Source organism: Natator depressus, chromosome 6, assembly GCF_965152275.1.
Source record: "Natator depressus isolate rNatDep1 chromosome 6, rNatDep2.hap1, whole genome shotgun sequence".
Classification (NCBI taxonomy): domain Eukaryota; kingdom Metazoa; phylum Chordata; order Testudines; family Cheloniidae; genus Natator; species Natator depressus.
In genome coordinates this window covers 60,639,443-60,664,624 of record NC_134239.1, presented here as the reverse complement: position 1 = coordinate 60,664,624, position 25,182 = coordinate 60,639,443, and the positions used below count along the sequence as shown (strand labels likewise).

The window sequence follows — 25,182 nt, the reverse complement described above, 5'->3', positions numbered from 1 at the left end:
ACGGGGCCTTGCCCTAGTAGGATGTTTCCAAAGTTAAATGATCTATTCCAAGCTTGGTGAACCGCCTAAAAGTAATCTAGATTTTTCTACAATTGTTTCAATTGTTATATTCAGGAGTTATTAACAACGTAAGAATATACATTAAAATTTTAAACCTAACCAGTGTCCCTTAAGTTACTTGACACAAGATGTGAGAACATGTTAGTATTAGGGCTGAGTGGGTCTAATATTTATTTAATTCTCTTTTTTATATAGGAATTAGATACAGTGCTCCTATCAGCTAATTTCTAAGTTATTTGCTAAAAAACAAACAAACAAAAACCCTATAGTTTTCAGGTACCTAAGTAGCCCCTGGAATCAGTTAAAGCCCACCCCCCCCCAAAAAACAACCAAAAATCTGAAATGTGTTGTTTGGAACCCGTATGCCATTTAATACCACAGACAAGAATTCTTTCCTGACCAATTGGTGCCCCCCAAATGAAAATCTGGAGTCCCCTGTAGTTTTATCCTAACTGCTGTCAAAATTCTTTGATACACCATTGCATAATGACAGGTTTCCAAGTAGCAGCCCTGTTAGTCTGTATTCGCAAAAAGAACAGGAGGACTTGTGGCACCTTAGAGACTAACCAATTTATTTGAGCATAAGCTTTCGTGAGCTACAGCTCACTTCATCGCTGTAGCTCACGAAAGCTTATGCTCAAATAAATTTGCTAGTCTCTAAGGTGCCACAAGTCCTCCTGTTCTTTTTGACACACCAAGCGCCCTATGAGCTGCCAACATAAAGGGGGGAAAGACTGGGTATCTGGTAGGTAAAATACGCTCAACAGCTGCTCAGCCCAGGGCTGTGCAGCACATTTGGGGATTTGATTCCCTGGTATCCACGGATCTTGCTGGGGATCGCTGCACATGCTGTTGTCATAAAGCTCTGAGAGATGGTGCAGAGTCAGCTCGGCTCCTTCCGAGGGAAGGTGACTGGGAGCCCAGCGAGGCTTCCTGAGATTGGCTGCATTGGCCTAGACCGCTCCACTCCCCTCGCTTCTCTTGTCACATTCCTCTTCTCCCTGCCCTTCGGAACCCTTTGGCCGTGAAGCTGGTGCCCTGCCATGAGCGGCACTGTGCCAGGTCCCCCCCACTCCCTTCCCCCGGCCCCCTTCCGGCCGCCTCTCCTCCTCCTCCTGTCACTGATTCGGTGCTGGAGCCCGGGGTGTCTGAGCTCCCCCTGCCCAGTCCCCCTCCAGCAGCGGCGACGGCTCCGGCGCTGTCAGTGCGCAAACATCAGCCGGGGCTCCGGGCACAGGCACTTACACGGCCAGGTCCAGCCGGCGGCTCCGGTGCCTCGCAGCAGCAGCAGGTACGGTCTCGCCATCTGCCTCACCCAGGGTAGCTGCCCCCTGCAGGCCCGGGGTGGGTGGGGGGGGGCGGCGGGGGAAGGGGAGCGGCTGGGGTAAGCCCGGGGAAGCTTCCTTCGGGAAGACAACGGGTCACAGGGGGTTGGCGTCCCAATGGAGGGTTTAGCCTCGCGGAAGGGGGCTGTAGGGTTGTTATGTGGCATTATCTTGGGGGGGAGGGTAGGAGTGGAGAGCAACATGGAGTATTATGGGGGAGGGGGAGACCCGGGGGGTTTAACCCCTGCATCAGTCTGGGGGGGGGGGGAACAAGCTGATTATTATTACCTAGATTTCCAAAATGTCATCTTGGTCATGGTCTGCCCCCAGCCCGGCTCCTTCAGGAGGAGCAGGCTCCACAAACACTCTGAGAAAGAGCCACTCCAGGCAACCCTCTCCTCAGGTGCAATGCTTCCCTGCCCCTTATCCCAGGTGCTGTGCTGTAATACTCCTGTAGGGTGCGACTTGCCATGACACTCAGCCCCTTGGGGCTCTCTGCCTCCTTTCTTTGTGGGGCTGGGATCACTCCTTGTCCTGAGTAAGCGGTTAGACTTGCAAATAGATTAAAATGACATACCTGATAAATCCCAGCTTTTCAGTATAAAATGGTTAAGCTTATGCAGAAGATGCAAGGATCTGTGAGTCCTGGCCCTGCTCTCCAGGGAGTTACACCTCAAAGTACTTCCCTGAGGCCAGATTCTTGGAGGGAAGGAGGGTTAAGCCTGTATGGTCTCTCTGTAGTTGGTTTCCTGGGGGGGTTGAGCCCCATGGCTCCTCCTGGGATTAGTCTATGTGACTCCATTGACTTCTGAAAAGTGTAATTTTGTGCCTGATATTATGAACAAATCTCCCTCGTGTGTTTGACAATCCTACTGTCACTTCCTCTCCCCTCCACCACCAGCTCCTAGGAAAATGGGTCAGCCTCTCCAGATAACATATCCATAAGACAATTTGTGAGTTTCTGCACTGCCAGCCGGTTCGGAGGCAGCATTCTGGTCCTTCTGTTTATGCACATACTGAATGTGCCTTGCTTCAATTATTCATCCTGGTGCCATTGCAACTTCCTGCAGCTTGTCTCCTCCACAGAGCTGAATGTGTAACAAGGTTTGAAAATACTTTGTCTTTGAAGCTATGATCCCATCCATCTACACGGCAGCTGTCTGCTGGCACACCCATAGTCAAGGAGCTAATGGTTAACTGATACCTGAGAAATTACTGTGTCTGTGTGGAGGGAGGTGGGGGTGGGGGGTCTGAGTACATCAAGGGTGTCCATCCCATTCCCCATAGCCCATCCCAAAGAAACATGACGGATTATGATGGGGTTGGGGTTAAATAAGGAATCATATTTCTGGAACTTGGTCTGATGACCATTCACTTTCTGGAAAAGTTGGTCTTTCCCAGGCACAGTTAGTCTCAATGGTGGAGAAGTTAGTGACTTACTTAATCCTGATAACACATCATGGATATTATCCCTATTTAACAGAGGAGGAGGAGATGGGCACAGAAGTGGGAAGTGAGTGAGTCAGTGGTGAAACTGGGAATTTTATTAGCTATCATGTGTATTTTAGTTTGATCAGCTAGCATCTGGACCACCCTCACTACTGTGGGATCTGGACACTTTACTAAACTGGGAACTATTCACATTTCTAAATATCTGGATTCAATAAGTCAGATAAACCCACTGCAGCCAGCTGGCTCAAGTGTAGAAGGGATGCTCTAATCAGGTAGGTGCTCAAATATCCATAGTTCAATTATCCTAGGAAAGTCTGGAAAAGTTGTATGACAATTGTTTCTAAATTCAGCCAGGTTTGGGGTTAAACATAATTCCAGAAAGGAGCAAACTCCAGCAACAAGAGCCATTTATTGATTTCCAGCTCCTATAAGACAGGTATACAAATAGGGAGAAGCTATTTCTAAGGTAGAAAAGACCTAAACCATTTAGGTCTTTTGTAGCTAGTAACCAGCATCTTTAGTTTCACCTGGAAGTGAATTGGCAGCCAGTGCAGAGCAGAAGTTTAATGAGCTCTTGGTAGCCCCCTGAGCTGTTGGTGGTGCACTAGGCAAAAAGTGTGAGCAGTTAGACACAGGTACAGCTCATTGCAGTGAACCAGCCTCAAGGTGACAAAATCATGGATAACCAAGATGAGGTGAGCATCTGAGACATTAGAATTCAAAAGTTCGTCCTGCCCCTCCCTCCTGTGTTCTTTCCTCTATCCTCTTTCCTCCCTTTGTTACAAGATGAGAGCAATGCTGTCCACAAAACAGGGCCCTGGAGCCTGTTCCATCTCCTTTTGGACAGGGATCGGATGCCAGATGCTGAGGTCTAATATTCTGAGTTACTTTGTAATTTATTCCTGAAAACTCCAAAACCTTTTAATTTCTCAGAATATGATTTCTAATATGAGTTGCACATTGTCCCCCTGATGCAAAGTCCTCCCTTGCAGGATCAAATTCTCATTGCAGTGGAATTAAAGCTTGTTGCATGGCCTAAAAGGGCAAGTTTCTATGTGGTGTTCTAAGGATCAGCTAACATTCCATCATTCATTGTTCAAACAGAGCCTACCTGACTGAGCTCCCATGTTTTCTCCAGCTCAGACAAGAGATGCCTCAGTTCTTCCCTCCTGATTGTCAGGAGGTTTAGTATAGATCCCATTACATAGATCTCATTAATCCCTTGGTTTTTGATTCATCCGTTGTGACTGTCCAATTCCCAGTTGACTTAATCTAGTCACATACAGCATCCCTGCCCCCCACACTCCTGTCAATCTGTCCCCCAGAGTGCTCTGTTGCCCCCATATACCCACTGTAGATTGCTCATTTCTTTCAGTCAGGTTAGAGAACAAAAGAGGAATTCCTGCTGCATCTAATCAAAGAGCTGAGGCTTCCAGCAGAGAGAACCCAACCAGGAGCAGGAATTTATCACAGAACTGAGCAGCAGAGAAATCCATCCAGAGGCTGGTAATTGATTACAAAGGCTCCATGGGGGAAGTTGTACAGGCTAGACCTCACTCTGTCCCCCAGCACTTTGCTCATCCATCCCATAGATAGCTGTTACTGTGGCAGTGGCTCAGACTGCACCTGCATCTACCAGAAAACCCTTTGCTAGTTAAGTGAAAGGGAATGTAGAGACTGTGGGTGGCAGGAGCAAGGACTTAACCATCCAGCTTCAGTCATCTAATGGGACGGCGCCTTTGAAAAAGTGGGTAAAAGGAAGGCAGATGGATTCCCCTTTGGCTACAGTGCTTGCTTGAGCTACTAAGGCTTGAGATATGTGGAGGGTGGCTGGACTGGTGTTGATAGGAATGAACAGAATCTCATAGATGTCGGAGATGGAAAAGCAGGGCCCGTTACAGCCAGCCCCTGCAAAACCTTTTTATTGCTGCACCTGCAAGCAATCCCTCCCACCTGCCCCACTTTTGCAATATGGGAGCGGGTTGCAGGTTTGGCAGTGTCATAGGGCAACCTTACCTGCAGTGCTGGAGTGCTCTCCTGCAGCAGAACAGGCAGGTGGTGCCTGCCTCAGTTTTACTCCTTCAGAGTCCCCAGTAACTCCATCCAAGCTTTCTTGCCTCAATAATACCCTTTCTTGGAGCCAGTTTATTACAAAAATGATAGTCTATAATAAAAGTCCAAAACACAGTCCATCTGCAGTGTATGTAGTCCTCAAAATCTAGTCCCTCAACACCCCACATACCACACTGCAGTGTTTTTAGCCGCACCTGGCTCTTTGTCAGTCCTCTCCTGTCCTTCTGCCAGGACAGTCATCCCAGCCCTTCCAGCTAGAGTGCAACCCTATTCTTCCCAGCAGGAAACCCCCCTTCCTCCAACCTCTCTGCTGGGAGCTGTTTCTCACAATGGGAACATCAGTCACTCCCCCTGTACATTTAACTCTTTTGTCTCAGGTGGGAACTTCCACTGTCCCCCCTGTGACAGCTCTCCAGCATGAAGGCTTCAGCAGGAAGGTCTCTCCACTGCTCCCTAACTTTAACTCTCTCTAGTCCTAGCTCTCTGGCTTGGGGAGGTCAGCTGGCAAACCTCTCTGCTGCCTTCAGCCTTCTCCCAGGGACCTCCTACAATCTCCTAGTCTCTGGCAGCTCTCACTTGCTAGTCTTACATCTGCAGGGTCCACATGCCTTCTTTCAAGACCAGTTGGGGTCAGCTGACCAGTCTCAGGTGCACTGGTCTCTTCACTCTTACAGGGCAAGTGTCACCCTGTGACAGGCAGATTTGCTAAATCAGCTGTAAGCCCTACTAGGTTCCATCTAGTCCTCCCTCCTTTGAATCCAAAGGAGCCAGGTTCCCTGCAGTCTCCTCTCCAGGCCTATAAGAACCATGGGATTCTCCAGAACTAAACTGTAGAGCAAAAACCACCATTTTGCAGCATTGCCCAGTCCCTTCAGCAGGCTCTGTCTTCCTCACTGCCCACCGGGCTAGCCAGTACAGTATCCCTTGTGTTACTGATGTAATTGGATATTAAAATACTCTTATTTTATGCTGACTCACATTTTCACTATGTGGCAGATCTCTTTATTGATGAGAAACTGCATTATAGACATTGTTGGGGAAAAGCTGGAGGTTCTAACTGCTGAGAGGGGGGCAGATGGAACTTCTAGCACCCAGGAATGCATAGGAGCTGGTTGTAGCTTTTGGTAACAAGGAGGCAGCTGAAGAGTTTAGTACTAGGAAAGGCTTGCACCAACTTTCTCCCACTTCTCTTCCCAGAAGAGACTTTAAGTCTGTGGGAAGTGGAGGTTTAAAGTTCTCATTCCACACCCCAGAAATCTGAAAGCAATTAGCTACCTTGCTCCATCCCTCCCATTGCTACATCCAACATTGACAAATAAGCATGTTACCTGGATGCTTCTACTAGAATTCAGCAGTGAAATAATTGTCAACATTTTAAACTGACATCAAGGAGAACAGTGTTTACATGCTATAGAGATGAATGGGGCTGTTGGCACTTCTCTGAGCAATTATTTCATGTTGCCTGTAGACTCTGGCAGAAATCATTGAATTGGATTACATTCACTTTATGTTTTAAAGATTTTATTTGCAACATAAGGGCTGCAGACTTAATTTCTTTTTAAATAAAATCTGAGATTCTGTACAGTTGTGGAGCAATTTAAAATTTTGCAGTGGTGAGGGTGCAGAGCAGGAGCCAGAAGCGACAGATTGGGTAAACTTCATTTTCTGAACAACTAAAACTCCTTTAAACAAATAGAAATGCAAACCTCATAATGCTTTGATATTTTTATTCTGAGCCACTCCCCCAAACAAGTGCGGTAGTCCTTAGTGGGAGCAAAACTAAAGAAAATCCACCTGTTGGACTTATTAAAATCTTGGCCTAATACCTCATACATAGTGCAGGCACAGTGCAACACTTATGGAAGTGGAGATAGAAGAATGTTGAAAGAACTCCCTTCTGGACAAGGCATAAACAAGAAGCCTCTCTGATGTCCTTAGAGCAGATGTTTGAGTCTGTGAATGCTAAAAAGCATGAAATGGGAGAAAATAATACATGAGATGGAACAACCAGAAAATCAGTCTGAACTGAAGACACAGCCTCTGCCCTATACTCGTGTCTATCACAGCTCAGAGCAAAGCCCTCGCTAAAAACAATGCCATGCAAGAGAGACAAGAGAAACTACTATAAAATGAAGTGCAGTCCCACAATAGACATTTTTAGGCATTCCAGCAAGGAGAGAAAAACTGGATTATGTAGCTGTTATGGAAACGACAGTGCCCAAATGTGTAACATAAATAGTATAGAACATTCTTCTGTGTATGATGAAAAGCTATTGGATCCCAGTGAGGAGACAGGTACAAAAAATAAGAAGAATCATGATCCTTTCTTTCAGATGCCATGGTGATGAGCTCAGTATAAGATCCTGACTAGAATAGATGGAGCATGCTCTGAGCTCAGACAAAAAGAATTTTAAATCCTCTGAAGGGAGAAAGATTCTTCTGTCCCCAGGCTTTAAACGTTTCCACTTAGACAAAAGAAAAGCTCTAAGAGAAGGTAAAGATCATCACATAGCAAAAGGAGTTGAAACGATTTTTACACCAGTCAAGCACTGGGGAATCTCTAAAAATGAAAACAAGACACTCTCTGGGACCAGAAGGCTAAAAAGCGACTGCTGGAAAGAATCCGTGTTGAATGCACAGGACAAGGAGAAAATGGAAGAATTAGGCTCTGATATTTAAAAGGCTGCTTTAACTGAGACTTTGCTCAATGAACTGTGGCATATTAGCATTGAAATCCAGTGTGGTTGAAATATTCTTTCAGTGGAATTATCCACAAAGTGTTTAAGATCCTTGTACTTTGATATTCTCTGGGACTTGTGAGCACAAAGTATGACAATGAGCAACCAATACTGTATAAGCTCTGACTGCTCTTTTCCCCCCTCTCCTTTCAGTGGAGCATAAATACTTTGTGAAAAATAAGAATATATTTAGAAAACTGATCATTTGGTGTCCTATATACTGCAGAATGTATTCACTCCATCATCCCCCATCCCCATCCCTGAAGGACTGACCATTTCAATAATCAATACTAACTCATCGCTTTGTTTTTTGTCTCTTCTCCCTACCCACCATATATGAATAGTATTGATGTTCCCCAACACAGTATTTTAAGATGGGGTGCTGGCTCTTTAAAGAGACTGTAGGTCCAGAGCAACCTGCTTCCAGCTATGGCTCCAGAACAAAGAATTCTGGAAGGTATAGGCAAAGCAGCCATGCATGTTGGAAAAGGATATAAAAGAGCTCCCTTTTCCCCCAGTAAGAGAGAGACACCAGGGAAGTGGCAGGATCTGCAGTGTTGCTTCCTGTTAAAATGGCCTAAGATGACGTGTAAGAGGCAGATGGACAGAAGAACAAGGAATTGAATCCATTTGCATCTCTGGCCTCTTCACTGGGGCTCATACCAGGCAGATTTTCCTTATTGGTCCTTAGTGCAGAACTCTTTCTGTACCACTTCCACCTCTGCCCCCTCACCAAAGGAAGCCTGAAATTTGGCCTAGTTTTAATGTGGTTATTTGACTGGCCTCTTAGTGTATGTCTGCACTGGAGGTGGAAGGTATAATTTCCACCTCAAGTAGATATACCCTCACTAGCTCTGATGGGTCTAGCATGCTAATAATAGAAGTATAGGTGCAGTGGCACAAGTGGTGGCATAAACTAGCTAGCCACCCCACTCTTTGTGCCGGCTGTTGTGGCTACATTTCTATTTTTAGCACATTAGCTTGATCAGAGCTAGCATGGGTATATCTCCTTGAGCTGGAAGTTACAACTTTCCTCTCCAGTACAGATATACCCTCAGTTGTCTTCCGCACCTGTAGTGCCTTCGGTCCCACTGCAACTCAAGTCACAGCTGCATTTGTGCAGAGCAGGTCCCACTGCCATATACCCCAGGGAGCTCTGAATCCTGGTGTAGTGTGATTTGTCATAATCTGGATTTTGGAGGCCCAGATTCCACTACACACTTACCTCTCCAGGGACCATGGCAGTTAGCTGCCTCCAGGCAGCCAGGCCATCTTAGTTCTTGTGAAGAAAGTTTCTCTTTTTCCTTCCCAAACTTTTATTGAGAACTTTACCAGAAAAGGCTGTGGTGCTAACAACTATCTCCACTCTGTCTGTGTTCCCAGCCTTTCCACCCACCAGCCAATTTCTCCCACAGACACTTTCAGGCTTTCTCCCATGCTGCCCCTTATGCATGGGGAATAGGGGAAATATCTCTCATATAATCTGTACAGCCACTATCTTATCCTCCTTCATATTCCTCCTTTAAAACTTGCCTCTGCTTTGATGCCAACAAAACCTTGCCTGATGATCATAACTAGGCAGGTGATGGAAAAATGACCCTTCCCCCTCTCCCCCCACTCATTTAGTTTTACTAACTTGTTCTTCACGTGATTGCACATGTCCATTCCACTTCAGGTGTATGCGCACCAAGTGCACCAGAGCTGGAGATTTTTTCCCTTAGCAGTACCCATTGCAGTAGCATATATGCTCTCTTCTTCCTTGTGCTCTCTTCTTCATCCTTTCTCCAATGGTGTAAGGGTGGAACCACCGATTCCCCTCAGTTCCTTCTTACTGCCTATGACTGGTAGTCTGAGCATGTTAGCTTCCTGCTGACAACGTTCTCCCTTTCCAGAGACTTTGTTTATCTCTTGTATGTAGTTAGTGGTATTTGTTTTTCATATTTGTTAGTAACTTTAGTGTAGGTTTCATTTGTTGCTTTTCTTAGGGTCGCTTCCCACTTGTTTTGGGCACTGATGCCTGGTACTGGGGTGTGCTTTGGTCTCCGGGCTTTAAGCCTTAAAAAGACTATGCCTGTAAATGACCCTCATTCCAGGCACCTAAAGTGCGAGGGTCACCTCCATGATCGTTGTCCGATCTGTAGAGACTTTAAGCCCCAGATGAAAAGGGATAGGAAGATGAGACTGTGTCACCTTCTCATGGAGGCCTCCCTGCGTCCACCTTCTGAACCATTCCACTCAGGGTGCGCACCAAATACTTATCTCTCAGTTAGAAGTGCCCCTCTAGATATTGTGGATTCTCAACACCAATCCCCTTCTGATGTGCCAAGGAAGAAGCACAGACAACATCCCTTGAAGGAGCCAAGCTCCTTCAAAAGATCAAGGCCCAGTACTGTCCATCAACAAAGAAGCTGGAGGATAGGGTAGAGTGTCCTCGGAGAAGAGATGCTCCTCTCCTGTGTGGGTGTTGACTCCAGCACCAGTGCCTGTGCTATTGAGGCCAACCCCTTTGATGCAACAACAAATCTTTTGGTACTGACAACACCAGAAGCATATGCCGCAGTCTGGGACCTGCACTCTCTTTCGGAACCGGATTCTCCAGCATTGCAAGAAACAAACTATCTGATACTGCTTTATCCTTCAGACTTACATGCAGAACAGGCCCACCCCTTAGTCCTGTGGCAGACTTCATCAGACCATCCAGTGCTTCCTCGCCCGGTGCCATCCAGAGGCAAACCTAGCATGCTGTCTCCAGTGTTGACATTTCTGGAGACATGCCACCAGACCTTGGCGCTGCCTGGTACAATGCCTCTTTGATCAGGGGACTCAGGATCTTCCTCAGAGTTGGAGGTAGGCTCCTATGCCCCTCACTCCCGGGATAGGAGACTACATTCACCTGTGCTGCGAGGATTCCACTCCAGGTAACCAGCAGATGTCCAGGGACCCAGATCTTTGGGTGGTAAGAGTTGGAATCCTATACCCTATGTTGGAACCTGTGGGGTTTCCCATCACCACCAGGTCCTCCATGGCTCTTCTTCTCTCTAAAGCCCCAAGCAGAGGAGGTTAACAATATTGCCCCCCATACAGAATATAGTACAAAGTGGTAACCTCAAGAATAGCCTTGTATGCCAGACCCTTGATCCACTTCAGTACAGAAGGCTCAACACCCATTATCAGTTTACTGTCCTGCCCTTCAGCCTGTCCATGGCCCATGAGTATTCACAAAATGGCTGGTTGTGGTGGCTGCATTTCTAAGAAAAGCAGGTGTACAAGTATTTCCTTGCCTGGATGACTGGCTGGTGGGAGATTGGTCCAAGAACCAGGCAGAACTCAGTATGGCCAAAATCCAGTCCTCCTTCAGTGTTCTGGGTTTGTCATTCAGTAAGGGCAAGTCAGTCTTCTCCTCAGTTGAGAGGATAGAATTTATAGGGGAGGTCTTGGATTCTACAGTGGCCAGAGCTTTCCGCCTCAATCCAAATTCCAGATAATGTTAACCACTTCCACAGACCTAAGAACGCATCCAACCACAACAATAAGAAATCACCTTAGACTTTTGGGGTACAGGGCCTCCTGCATGTATGTGGTTTGGCACACCAGACTTTGCCTCAAAGTTACAAAGCTGGCTAAAGTCAGTATACTCCCCAGGTTGTCATTGGTTGGACATGCTGATTCAAGTGCCTGCAGGAGTACTAGCCTCCTTAAATTGCTGGATGGATCTGGCCAACATGTGTGCGGGAGTTCCCTTTGCCCCTTCCTTATCCACATTAACCCTCATTATGGACACGACTTCTCTGGGGTGGGAAGCTCACCTAGGGAACCTACGAACTCAAGATCTGTGGTTGCCTCAAGATTTAGTTGTCCATATAAATATGGTGGAATTAAGGGCCATTCATCTACCCTGTCAGGTTTTCTCCCTAACATTAAGCGAGAGACTCTACAAATTCTCATGGACAAGGCTGCGGCAACATTCCATGTAAACAGACAGGGAGGGGTCAGTTCAGAAACCATCTTCATCAAGAGACAATACATGTTTGGGAGCTTTGATTCATTAGTGTAATTATCTCAAAACCTCTCTGTGATGGGTCATCCCCCCCCCGGGTGTCACTTGGAACTGGGGTACCACTGAGCCCACCTGACCCACCCTCGGCTCCCTTCACACTGTATTGCTGAGGCAAGCTGGCCAAGCCTTCCCTCAGGCTTCAGACTGCACTTTACCAGCACACATACAGGTAGGGACACACCCAGCTGCAGCTTTACACACAGATGCTGCTATCAGCTCTGCATGGGGAGGCTCAGTGCTCAAGTGCACACCCCCCTCTAGAGAGTACACCCAAAATTGTACCATCTTGTGCTGCACAGCATAGGCTCATGAAATTCACCCCTTCCCTCAATGTGGAGAAAAATATGTAACAGCTTTTTGCCCCCCAGTCATGGATTCCACACACTGGGTTTTAGACAAAACAAAAACAAGTTTATTACCTACAAAAGGTAGATTTTCAGTGATTATAAGGGATAGCAAACAGATCAAAGTAGATTACCCAGCAAATAAAACAAAAAGCAACCTAAGATTAATATACTAAAGAAATTGGTTACAAGTAGCAAATTCTCACCCTAAATGATGTTTTAGGCAGATTGGAGAGACTTGCTTGCAGCTTAAAACTCCAGATATTCCTTTCATAGGCCAGACACCCTCTAGCCTGGGCTCAGCCCTTCCCCCCAGCTCAGTCTTTTTGTTTCTCAAGTCTTTCCAGCAGCCTTCTTTCTTGAGTGGGGAGTTAGTGAAGAATGAACCCCAATGATGTCACTCCCCTGCCTTCAATAGTTTTTGCATATGGCGGGACTCCTTTGTCTCCCAGTGTGATTCCCACCCTGGTCAGTGGAAAAATACTAGTAGTATCATGGAGTCCAGAACCAGGTGACTCAGAGGCTGTTTGTAGAATCCTCAGGAAGACTTCTCAGTGGGTGATTAGCATCTTCAAACACCTATTGTTTTCCCTAATGGCTCTTCCCAGCGAGACATCTAGACTGATTGCATTTTGCCTAGTTGGCGTTCCCCAGGTGTAAACACATTTGTAATAGATGCATAGACAACATTCCTAACTTCAGATACAAAAATGATACATGCTACAAATAGGATAATCATAATCAGTAAATCATAACCTTTCCCACGATATCTCACATTACCCAGCTTGCATAAAATACATCACAGTTATGCCATAATCATATCATAACAGTATACCTATGAAGAATATGGGGTGTAATGCCACACTCTCATCTTCCTAGTGTTCAGAACAGCTTGGCAAATCACCTGAGTAGATACTTTAGCAGAGATCATGAGTTGTCTCAGACTGGACATCATTAAATTCACATTTTAGACCTGGGGATCCCTCACATAGATCTGTTTTGCTTCTCATAACAGAGCAGGCCACAATCAGAGAGCTCTGATGGATGGTTACCTTCTGTCTTGGAAGGACAATCTGCTATATGCCTACTCCCCCATTCCATTAATTCCAAAGGTGTTGGGATTGTGTTTGCATGATCCTCACTGCACCAGCATTGGATCTTTAGTTTGCTGAGCCTATCCTGCAAGGCTCCTATATTACTCACTTCCTCCAGAACCCAACCTGATCTCCCAGAGCTTAGCCAGCTTCTGCATCCCAACCTGGTTGCTCTCTGTCGGAATGCCTGGATGCTCCATGGTTAATATCTCACGCGGTGAAGTGTTCCATGAAGTGCAGTAGGTTCTCCTGAGCAGCAGAAAACTGTTTACAAGATGCACTTACCTACTAAAGTGGAAGTGGTTCTTATTATGGTCACAGTGGAAGGGTGTCTTGCTAGTCCTGGCTTCTGTCTAGCATGTTTTAGACTTTTTGTTCCACCTGAAACAACAAGGTTTATCCATCAGTTCCCTCATGGTTCACCTGGCAGCTGTCTCTGCTTTCCACCCTTCAGTTGAGGGCCACTGAGCAAATTTTTTCTCATCCGATCTCAGATTCTAAAAGTCTCTGAACAGGTTGGAACCCATCCCTCCTTGGGTCTTGAATCTGGTGCTAACAGTGCTGATGGGTCCACCCTTTGAACAGTTGGTTACCTTTTCTTTGCTACATCTATCTGTGAAAGGAGCACTTTCAGTAGCTATTATCTCGGTGAGAAGGGTGGCAGAGTTACAAATGTTGGTGGCTGATCATCCTTACAGTTTTTCCTTAATAAGGACAAGGTATGCTTACATCTGCATCCAGAATTCCTGACAAAGCATTAGGCTATATCTCAGCGTTCTTGGAACTGGTGTCAAGTTTGGACAAGTGGTCCTTCAGTCATTTTTCATGTAGATTCTGATTTGAACTGCTTGTGAATCACCTGAAGTTGAATGGACATGTGCAATCACTTGAAGAAGAAAAAAGTGGTTACTAACCTGTTCTGTAACTTTTCTTCAGATGTGTTGCACATGTCCATTCCATGACTCACCCCCCTCCCCATTTGTATTGGAGTCTGCCCAATAAGAAGAAACTTATATTTAGGGGAATCTTGTGTGGCTCCATTCATTATACCAGGGTGCAGTAACAGGAGGCGGCAAAGGGCACATGTGCTGCCCTGACTGCAATAGCTAAGGAAAAAATGTCTGGCTCTGGTCCACTCGGTGCACACACACCTGAAGTGGAATGGACATGGAAATGCACATCTTGAAGAATGACAGTTACAGAACAGATTAATAACTGCTTTTTTCCAGTGATTCCCTGTCCTACTTTATATTGGTATAATTACAAGAACAAAACTGTGCCAATTCTTTGCTATATTCATTTGATTTGTACAGTCTATCCCTGTCATCAACCTTTTTGTCTTTTAGGTTGTAAGCCTTCCAGCATAGAGATGACCCTTATCTGTGTGTGTTTGTACAGCACAATGTCCTCTCCTCAGAAGTTAAGGAGAACAATTTTTCTCCCTCCTCCTTATAACAACCTTTTATGTACTTGAAAACTGTTATCATGTCCCCTCTTAGTCGTCTCTTCTCCAGACTAAACAAACCAATTTTTTTCAATCTTCCCTCATAGGTCATGTTTTCTAGACCTTTAATAATTTTTGTTGCTTTTTTCTGGACTTTCTCCAGTTTGTCCACATCTTTCCTGAAATGTCGCACCCAGAACTGGACACAATACTCCAGCTGAAGCCTAATCAGCATGGAGTAGAGCGGAAGAATTACTTCTCGTGTCTTGCTTACAAAACTCCTGCTACAACATCCCAAAATGATGTTTGCTTTTTTGGCAACGGTGTTACACTGTTGACTTATATTTAACTTGAACCACTATGCACCTCAGATCCCTTTCTGCAGTACTCCTTTCTGGGCAGTCCTTTCCCATTTTGTATGTGTGCAACTGATTGTTTCTTCCTAAGTAGAATACTTTGCATTTGCCCTTATTGAATTTCATCCTTTTTACTTCAGACCATTTCTCCAGTTTGTCCAGTTCCTTTTGAATTTTAATCCTATCCTCCAAAACACTTGCAATCCCTCCCAGCTTGGTATCATCTGCAAACTTTATAAGTGTACTCTCTATGTCATTATCTAAATCATTGATGAAGATATTGAACCGAACTGGACCCAGAACTGATCCTTCCTGGACCCCACTCAGTATGCCCTTCTAGCTTGACTGTGAACCACTGATAACTACTCTCTGGGAATGATTTTCCAGCCAGTTATGCATCCCCTTTAGGGTAGCTCCATCTAGGACCTAGGCCCTAGATTCTAGGTTGTATTTCCCTAATTTGTTTATCAGAAGGTCATGTTCTAGACAAGCCTCTCCCATCTGATTCTACTCCCCAGCGTGACCTTCCCCGATGGCCTACTGATCATATTGCCATAGCAGCTCCCACACTGACTGGGGAGAGAGGGAGTCTAGAAAAGAGTGTATGTGCACGCGCTCACACACGTGAATGAGAATAGAAGTGAGACTTTTCTAACCTGGTGAGTGGAGAGGATGTTTTTGTTTTTGCACAAATGTAGCTGCACCAGTCCAAAAAAAGCCAGTGTAGACACCACCTCAGTCTCTCATGTGTACAAAGGGGAAGTGCGATAGCATTTATTAAACTTCACATCGTAACAGATGCCTGTGACCTTCTCAGGTTATGGCTCATAACTTGTTTGTGGCAATCTACACCTGCAGCTAAATCATGCACCCCTGAACTGGGATTAAACCCATTGTCAGCAGTGGGTAACTTTTTTTTTTTTTGCTACCTATTACTGACAATGCATTCAGCACCTGATCAGCTGTGTGTGATTTAACTGCAAGTGTAAGCAATGCAACAATAATTCAGCATCCGTTCAGAAAATGTGCTTAAAACGTCTCTGCTTTGAGAGCCTTTTCCTTCTAGTATTCAAGACTGGTGGGCATGAGCACGTTCTTGTTCTCGTGTGCCTGAGTTTAGTGTCTCTGGATATGTGTAGAATAAGATTAAAAGACTGAAGGTTGTATCTTGGTTGTTTTGTAAGCTAACACTTTAAAAACAATGTAGACAGAGCAAGCTGTAGTTGAACTTATGTTAGCTGGTTGAGGTGAACCCATGGCTCCCACTTAGGGTTTACCTCAATCAGCGTATTTAAAATGTAACTTGCCCTGTCTACACTAATGTGTTTGAGTTTTTAAAAAACAAACAAAAAACTTCATCCTAGTCTAGACATCCCTGACCCTTTGGGATTCTGAACTGAGGTGTCAGAGGTTTCATTAATATTCTGAAATGCAACATCACTCTAGAGGTGTAATGACATTTCTACCAAAACACAATCTCTCCACTTCCTTTTCCTAACTTGGGCTGCAGTTGGGGAACTTCAAAGGGTTTGTTGTCCCTCCAGGGATATTTTAGCATATGGAAGCCAATATATTACACTAATGGACTCCGTGGACTAAAGTAAAGATTTGAGGTGAATGACTCCCTATCTTAGCTCACTGTAGTTTCTGCATTTCAAAATGTTAATTATACTTCCCCAAAAGCATCCTAGGTAGTTCACAGAGAAAAGCTTGGTAATGTCTCTCCAGTCAGTATTGTCCTAGAGTTCAGTAAAACCTCATCCATCATAAGCAGAGAAAATCTGAAGACAGGAGTGAGTCCTTAGGCACTTCCACATGGGACCCTTTACACCATTTCTGCTTTTAAGGAAGTGCTACAATTAATCTTTTCCTTGATGTTGTAAGAAATGATGAGTTTGCATCATTATCTGATACTCATTTTTGTGGCCAATGAGTGGAACAGAAAGTATATCTGGGCAAATCAAAAGAAATAGATTCATCATATCCCTGCTAACCACAGGGCGGGCAGGCTGCTCATTACACAGGCTTCTGATGATTCAGATAATTGAGACACTTGCAGCTGTCTTTTAATATTAGGGTGAAAGCAATGTGTTCAGTGTAGTCAGCTAGAAAGTGCTAGTCTTCTCTTTTGCAGCTTGCATGATTCTGGGAAGCTTTTATTATATTCAATCCAGCAGCAGCATGTCATTCGAACTCTGTCTGATTCTTCATCTCTCACTTGAGTGAAATTCCCTTTGAAGTCAAAGGGGATTTTTCTTGAGTAAGGACTGCAGAATCCAACTCCTTATTAATATTTTGAGAAAAATCCTTATCTGCCTAACAATGTAGAAATGGGGTCACCTTTCTGTGAAGGTGAAGACTTTTTAATGTTCTTAATATTGGTGCAAGGATAAAGCTAAATCTTCTTCCATTTATGGGTTGATACTGTTCCCAGGTCAGAAAAATCACCTCCATCCAGCACTAGGCTATTGATGATGTTTCCCAGGTCAGGCAAAGGGTGAAGTGTTTCTCATTCCTTTAAAAAATGGTTTGAAATGCCTATCTTGCTGTGTGAGTCACTACCACTTTGGTGCCTTCCTTTCAGATTATTAATTTAATGTCAATAATTCAACTGCATTTGGAAATCATCTGGCTGCTCCAGCCACATAGAAATAACCTCCTGATATATCCTTCTGGCTGCTTAACCTCAGCCAACGACCTCTGAAAACTCCCATTCATATATACCAGACATAGATGGTCCCACAGCAATGCCCATCTCCCCCTTCCTGCTACTCTTGACATCTAAAATACGAAAACTGGGTAGCATTGAGTGTAAAAACATAAGAATGGCCATACTGGGTCAGATCAGGGGTTCATCTAGCCCCATATTCTGTCTTCTGACAGTGGCTGGTGAACAGAACAGGGCAGTTTATTGAGTGATCCATCTTCTGTTGTCCAGTCCCAGCTTCTGGAAATCAGAGGTTAGGGACATCCAGAGCCTGTCAAAGGGGTTGTGTCCCTGACCATCTTGGCTAATAGTTACTGATGTAGCTATCTTCCATGAACTTATCTAATTCTTTTTTGAACCCCGTTATAGTTTTGTTCTTCACAGCATCCTCTGGCAATGAGTTCCACAGATTGACTGTGTGTTGTGTGAAGAAGTGCTGCCTTATGTTTGTTTTAAACTTGCTGCCTATTAATTTCATAGGGTGACCCCTAGTCCTAGTGTTATGTTAAGGGCAAATAACACTTCCTTATTCACTTTCTCCGTACCATTCATTATTTTATAGGCCTCTATCCTATCCCTCCTTACTCGTCTCTTTTCCAAGCTGAACAGTCCCAGTCTTTTTAATCTCTCCTCATATGGAAGCTGTTCCATACCCTTCATCATTTTTGTTGTTACCCTTTCTCTGTACTGTTTCCAATTCTAATATATCTTTTTTTGAGATGGGGTGACCAGGACTTCATGCAGTATTCAAGATGTGGTCATGCAGTGGATATAGTGGCATTATGATATTTTCTGTCTTATTATCTATCCCTTTCCTAATGGTTCCTAACATTCTGTTAGCTTTTTTGACTGCTGCTGCACACTGAACAGATGTTTTCAGAGAAATATCCACAATGATGCCACAATCTTTCTTCAGTGGTAACAGCTCATTTAGACCCCATCATTTTGTATGTAGAGTTGGGATTATGTTTTCCAATGTGCATTACTTCGCATTTATCAACATTGAATTTCATCTGCCATGACTGTTGCCCAGTCATCCAGTTTTGTGAGATCTCTTTGCAGTCAGCTTTTGGGCTTAACTATGTTAAGTAATTTTGTATGGTCTGAAAGCTTTACCACCGCACTGTTTACCCCTTTTTCTAGCTCATTTATGAACAGCACTGGTCCCAGTACAGATCCTTGGGGGACCTCACTATTTACATCTCTCCATTGTGAAAACTCACCATTTGTTCCCACCCTTTGTTTGCTGCCTTTTAACCAGTTACAGATCCATGAAAGGACCTTCTCTCTTATCCCATGACTGCTTACTTTGCTTAAGAACCTTTGGTGATGGACCTTGTCAAAGACTTTCTGAAAGTCCAAGTACACTATATCCACTTCATCACCCTTGGTCACATGTTTGACAACAGTCTCAAAGAATTCTAATAGAATGGTGAGGCATGATTTCCCTTTACAAAAGCTGTGTTAACTCTTCCCCAACAAATTGCATTCATCTATGTGTCTGATAATTCTGTTCTTTACTGTTGTTTCAACCAGTTCACCTAGTACTGAAGTTAGGCTTACCAGCCTGTAATTACTAGGATTGCCTTCGGATCCTTTCTTAAAAATGGCATTACATTAGCCATCTAGTACAGAGACTGATTTAAGCAATAGGTTACGTACCACAGATAGCAGTTCTGCAATTTCATATTTGAGTTCCTTCAGAAATCTTGGGTGAATACCATCTGATCCTGGTGACTTATTACTGTTTAATTTATTAATTTGTTCCAAAACATCCTCTGTTGACACCTCACTCTGGGAAAATTACTCAAATTTGTCACTTAAAAAGAATGGCTCAGGTGTGGGAATCTCCTTCACATCCTCTGCAGAGAAGATTGATGCAAAGAATTAATTTAGCTTCTCTGCAATGGGCTTGTCTTCTTTGTGTGCTCTGTTAGCATCTAAATTGTCCAGTGGCACCATTTATTTTTTAGCAAGCTTCCTGCTTCTGCTATGTATTTTTGTTGCTGTTTTAGTTTTAGTCTTTTGCTAGTTGCTCTTCATATTCTTTTTGGACCTGCATAATTATACTTTTACACTTGAGTTGCCAGAGTTTGTGCCTTTCTATTCTTCTCACTGCGATTTCCAATTTTCCAACTTCCAATTTTTAAAAGATGTCTTTTTGTCTCTAATCACCTCTTTTATTCTGTTGTTTAGCCACAGTGGCATTTTTGGTGCTCTTACTGTTTTTTTTATTTGGGTTATACATTTAGCCTCTACTATGGTGTTTTTAAAATTAGAAATTGGAGCATGTTTTGTGCAGTTTAGTTTGTCTTCATGTTCTTCATTCCTGTTGCACGCTATGGTGTCTCAGACCTCTTCTCCCACTCTTCCCCATGGGCAACTGTTCCTTAGTGGGATAGACTGCTCCAAGGCAACACTGTATCTTTGTCCCCCTGTATTTGATTGGTTTTCATGGTGCATTTCTATGGTGACACCACATATGCCAGCGCTATCGGCGGTAAGGGAGGGCAGAGTGGGTTGGCCAGAATCCTGACTGGTGCCCAAATGCAGTGAGAGTGCTGCAGTAGACAGACTCTGTGGCCCTGGAGATAGAGCTTGTGTGGTCCATTCTGGAGACCTGGGTTCTATTCCTACTCTGGATTGCTCATCTTACTCCTTAGTTTCAGAGCCTATATCATGAAGTGACCTGAAGGCAGCAACTGCAGTGCCTATCACTAGCTTCACATGCTGGAACTGAAACACACTGCCCTGGCAATCTGCTGGAAAAGTTCAAGACAGAGATGCCAATGTGGGTTTAAATTTAACAAACATCAGAAGACCTATTGGAATAATGGATGGGCCTTCTAGTTGTTCCTAGCTGAGACTCTTACTACAACAGCATCCGAGTTCAAGAAAGGATGCAAGATATTTCTGTTTAGTACAGCATTGTAGCTGGCTGAGGACTTTCTGATTGTGTCAAGGTGATATGGGGGAGGTGTGTTCCAGCTTAATTGGCCATTAGTATTTTGGTATCAGTGCCCTCCAGACACTTTCTAAATGATTTTAAATAGAAAGGTAACCTAAATAATCCTGAGAGTGGTGAGTGGGAGCTGTCACAGAAATAACACATGCTGTTGGAAACACAGCATAATTAACCTCTTTATTTAAATAATTTACTAGTGAGTTATTGGGAAGAGCTAATAAAGTGAAATCAGAAACTCTGCTGTAGCTGGTTATGTCCACACTGTGATAAAAGACCTGTCATTGGCCTGAGTCAGCTGATTCGGGCTCTTGGGGCTTGGTTTTAGGGGCTATAAAATTGCAGTGTAGACATTTTGGGCTTGGGCTGGATCCTGGGCTCTGAAACCCTTTCCCCTTGTGTCCAAAGTGACCTTTTTACAGAGAAATCTGCTTTGGAATTGAAATCGGTCAGTTGTTGTTCGAGGCAACATAAGGTCAGAATTCACTGAAGAGTTTATTAAACTGATAAAGTCCCTGTGTGTGTCTTTTGCCAGGGGGGCTGTCACTAGCCGATCCTCTGACTCCCAAATGCACTGAGTCAGCCTTGAAGCAAAGACAGCACGTTAGAACCATGCTGGTTAATGTAGCTGATGACAGAAAAGGATTCAGCATTTCTTTCATTCCCATTCCAAATTCAAGTATGGATGCCACAGTCATCATGGTACTCAGTGCAGTCACACAACCTGTGTATAGGGGTATGTCTATACTGCAATAACACACCCACAACTGGCCTGTGTCAGCTGACTCAGGCTCGCAGGGCTCAGGCTGGGGGGCTATAAAATTGCAATGTAAACATTCGGGCTCAGGCTGGAGCACAAGCTCTGGGCTCCGGCTCTCCTGAACTGGTTCCCACAGCTACTATGTTCTCTGCATTCAAATCTCTCACTTGAAACTAACTTCTACTATGATGCTTACAAGAAATAATCAACCAATGGGAAGTCTGGGGGGCAGCTTGGGATAATTTGTATATATAACAAATTGATGTAAGATAAATGAATATATCTATTTTAATAAAACTATTTAACCCTGGCCTATCATCAGTTTAAGCATTCTACAGTTCATGCTCTTTCTTTCACCTCCCTTTGTTTGTTAATTTGTGAACACTTCAGGGAAGGGAGTGTCTCTTCTTCTATGTCTGTACAGCACTCAGGTGGTACTGCTGTGTAAACAACATTAAGGGTATATCTACACTGCAATGTAAGCCCAGGGTTAGTAGAACTCAAGTTAGCAGACCCTGGGTTTGTTAACATAGGATTTGAGCATCTATACTTATTTGTAACCCCAGATTAGGAATTGTTAAACCTGGGCTCCCAGCTTGGGGCTCCAGTATCTACATTGCATTATGTGAGCCTGAGTCCAACCACCCATATCCCAGACTTTCTCGTGCCCTCCCAAAGTGTGGCTGCTTTAACCCTATGTTCTTGATGCAGTGTGGGAAAACTTGACTGTCTGCTAAACTTGACTGTCTAGAGGACAAAGAAAATTGGCCTGTGGGATTGTGAGATAATTTTGGTGGACTCCTAGATCATGAATCCAGTGTGACTGCATCTACACTGTAAAGCAATAGGGCTTGAACCCTGGGTCCTGGCATGAATCAGGCTCAGACCCTCCACCCCATGGGGTCCTGGGTCTTTAGGTCTGAGCCATGAGTTAGCACAATTTATGTGTCGAGAATGGGAGTTAGGGCCTGAGTTTGAACCCTATGCTTATCCTATTGCAGTGTAGACATAAGCAGGATGTCTAATTAACAGGGTCCACCAACTTCCCTGGCTTACAGTTCCTACACCCTTTGAAGCAACCAGTGCTGTATCAGGCCATTTGGCTAATCTTGCCCAGTGACATCTGCATGGTAATCTCTAGACCATATGTTCCTCACCTGCATTTTAGCATAGTACAAGGCTTATGTAAGGTAATGTTGCTTCCTAATCATCGCATCTCAGTCCTGTAAATAAAAGTGTTTCCAGAAGGAGCCCTCCCAGAATCCTGATGAGGGTTGAGATTTCTGTGCACTGTGAGCAGCAGGGCTCCATGAAGTTACCACTGAAGGCTGCCAGGCTCTCAAAGCAAAGGGATTTTTAGGCCCCTGAGTTCAGGACTAGAAGCTCCACCTCTGACTGCAGACAGCCCTGGGATCTGAACTGAGTCATGGTCCCAGGGCTTAGTTAGAGCATCTGTCTTCACTCACACTGATCAGAGATAGGACTCAGGACTATCAAAGCCTGACAGGCCCTGGAGTCTATGTAACAAGGTACAATTCTGGGTTTCACCTGGTGTATAAGTTGAAAATACTTGTGCTAAAATGTGTTCCCTTTTTCTTTTCAGATATGATGATGGCCCTGAAAGATAAGCTCCTGTTTAGCTTCCTCTGCCATGTGGCCTGTACCCTTGTGTATGGCTACCCCACCGATCCTGGGACTGAGTTCCGCTCCGCTTTCTCTGTGGCTAGAACCAGCAGCATGGAAGGGAGCGTTGAGATGGTCATCACCTTTGACAAGGTCTATGTGAACATTGGCAGTGACTTTGATCCCAAGGCTGGGTTGTTTAGGTGTCGGATCCCTGGGGCCTATTACTTCTCCTTCACGGTTGGGAAATACCCCAAGAAAAACTTGTCTGTTATGCTGATGAGAAACAAGAATGAGGTGCAAGTGATTGTGTATGATGAGCATCACCGTAAGGAGCGGAAACTGGCTAGCCAGAGTGCCATGCTTCAGCTGGACTATGGAGATACAGTCTGGCTGCGTTTACATGGGGACCCCAAGTATGCCCTCTACAGCAATGCAGGCCCATACACAACTTTCAATGGGTATCTTATCTATCCAGATACCTCTGCCTACTTCCAAAATGGTGTGGTCTCTCAGGAGCTGGGGGGAGCTGCAGGGCTGCCCCATCCAGCTATTCATCAGCTTTCAGGAGAACAGAATGAAGCTTCAGAGGGACACATGTTGTCCGATCAGCCAGCCAGAGAACTAGACCCTCGCTCTGCATTTTCTGTTGCTCGCTCACAAAGCCTCCTGGGAACAGATGAGAAGCAAACCCAGCATGAGCCAATCACATATGACGTAGAGTTTGTGAACATTGGAAGGGATTTCAATTCCTCAAGGGGCATCTTCTTATGCCGTGTGCCAGGTGCATATTACTTCTCCTTCACCATTGGTAAAATGCCTTTTAAGACCATGTCAGTGAAACTTATGAAAAACCACAATGAGGTTCAGGCCATGATCTATGATGACAACCACTCCAAGAGGCGGGAGATGCAGAGCCAGAGCATTATGTTACCTCTGCACTACGGAGACACTGTCTGGCTCTACAGCCACCAGCATGATGGCTACGGTGCCTACAGCAACCATGGCAAGTACATCACCTTCACGGGGTTCCTTATCTATCCAGAGGCTCAGCCAAAGCCACCCCCAAGTCCCAGTTCCCCCACGAGGTCAAAAATCTAAATGCAGGTGTGAAAGGAGCATAAGAGAAGCCAAGATGCAGTGGACTTGGGTGCAGGTCCTGGTTGGATGTCACCCTCTACAATGTTAAAGAGCATGCTAATGTATATCCAGTGCTTTCCTTATGCTGCACACTCATGTCCTCGCTGCAGGGCCATTGCTGTTTCTGTCTTTTATCTGTAGAATGATCTTTGCAGGGGGTAGTGTGTGTCCAGTGTTACTGTTCAATTTAAGCATAAAGCATAAGGTAGTTTGGGGGCAGGGGCAGTGAAATGAGGTGTTGTGATTCAAGGAGCCACTGCAGAAATGCTGGGAGACCTACTGAAGACAACCCCACCAAGAAGGCACAGCACCTGGTGACATTCCTTGCACATACAAGGGAGGCCTGGGGGAGGGAAAATGTAATTGAAATTAATTTAATAAAAGTAAAAAAATAAAATGTGCAGGGTTTGCGGAGACACACATTGTTTCACAAGATGCTGGATTTGTGTGTATATAACTGCCTGTGACACTGATTCTGGACAGGAGAGAGGCTCTGATAATGTGTGAACTATTGTATGTGTTTGTGTTGTGAAGACTGTTAAACAGAGTTAGATTGTATGTCACTGTGCCAGAGTGTCTGTATTTTGTGGGAGGTCAGGGAATTGGGGGAGGAGGTATCCAGTATTGCCAACTCTTATGATTTTGTTGTGAATCTCATGATACAGTATCTCATGATAAGTACTGGGGGGAGGGATAGTTCAGTGGTTTGAGCATTGGCCTGCTAAACCCAGGGTGGTGAGTTCAATCCTTGAGGGGGCCATTTGGGATCTGGGGCAAAAATTGGGGACTGGTCCTGCTTTGAGCAGGGGGTTGGACTAGATGACCTCCTGAGGTCCCTTCCAACCCTGGTATTCTATGGTGTTTTGCTTAAAGCTTCAGCTGCTGGAATCCACAGATTCTGTCTGTCTGTGAATCTCGGCTTTCATAACAAAAACACCCCATTACATTTCAAGCTCTTGTGGTTATGGAGAAAAGTTTGAAAACATGAGCCAAGCATACCCTAAAGGCTCCTAAACAAGAAGGCAAATAAAAATAACCCAAAATGTG

General features: G+C 44.7%; 1 protein-coding gene across 1 annotated transcript; it reads left to right on the top strand.

Moving 5' to 3' along the window:
• Positions 1–1,147: 1,147 nt before the first annotated feature.
• On the top strand, positions 1,148–24,725 carry C1QTNF4 (C1q and TNF related 4). The gene is made up of 2 exons (XM_074957025.1): positions 1,148–1,351; positions 22,976–24,725. The coding sequence occupies exon 2, from the start codon at positions 22,978–22,980 to the stop codon at positions 24,094–24,096; it is 1,119 nt and encodes a 372-aa protein (XP_074813126.1). The 5' UTR covers positions 1,148–1,351; positions 22,976–22,977; the 3' UTR covers positions 24,097–24,725.
• Positions 24,726–25,182: the final 457 nt, after the last annotated feature.

Coding starts and splice junctions, on each gene's coding strand:
- C1QTNF4 (XM_074957025.1), top strand. CDS start 22,978: ATGATGATGGCCCTGAAAGATAAGCTCCTGTTTAGCTTCCTCTGCCAT.